Source organism: Pteropus alecto, unplaced genomic scaffold (genome assembly GCF_000325575.1).
Source record: "Pteropus alecto unplaced genomic scaffold, ASM32557v1 scaffold194, whole genome shotgun sequence".
Taxonomy (NCBI): Eukaryota; Metazoa; Chordata; class Mammalia; order Chiroptera; family Pteropodidae; genus Pteropus; species Pteropus alecto.
In genome coordinates, this window is record NW_006436281.1 from 2,317,510 (window position 1) to 2,318,055 (window position 546).

At 61.5% G+C, this 546-nt stretch overlaps 1 protein-coding gene across 1 annotated transcript in view; it reads right to left on the reverse strand.

The window, feature by feature from the left end:
- Positions 1 to 336: 336 nt before the first annotated feature.
- Positions 337 to 546, reverse strand: part of ZC3H4 (zinc finger CCCH-type containing 4) — a 38,460-nt gene continuing 38,250 nt past the window's right edge. Inside the window, 1 exon segment of the mRNA XM_025046698.1 lies at positions 337 to 546. This exon segment is cut by the window's right edge and continues 41 nt beyond it. Within this exon segment, the coding sequence (XP_024902466.1) occupies positions 337 to 546 (210 nt within the window).

Sequence of the window (546 nt, forward strand, 5' to 3'; positions counted from 1 at the left end):
GAAAACTCGCTGGCCCCCCAGCCTTCACGGAGTCCCTGGAAATCCGGCTGGCCAGGTGGCATGCTGGCAGGGCGGAGGCCCAGGGGGCTTGCGACTGTCCACGTGCACAAGGAGGTTTTCTCTTGGGGGCCCGGAAGCCCGCAGCACTGACCAGAACTGAAGACGGTTATGTACAATTTATGTTTCAAAAGGAAAGTACTACTTAAAAAAAGGAAAGAAAAATAAAGGAAAAAAAAAGTAAAAACGTAAAGAACACCCAGGCCCCGCCCCTTCCCCCGAGCTCCCACCTCCGGTACCGCCCGGAGCGGGGAGGCAGGGCGCACGGACTCCTCAACACTACTGGCAAAAGGGGGAGGCGGTGGGGTCGAAGCCTTTAAAAACGTCCTTCAGCGACCCTGCGTCCTGCTCGCTCTCGCGGGCTGGGCTGTTGCCGGCAAACGGGCTCCCGGAGCCCGTCTTGGGCGCCTGCTTCACGGTCCCGAAGAGGGTGGGCACGGGCAGGTTGTGCACGCCGGGCTGGGGCGGGACGCCCTCTGGTGGCGGGGT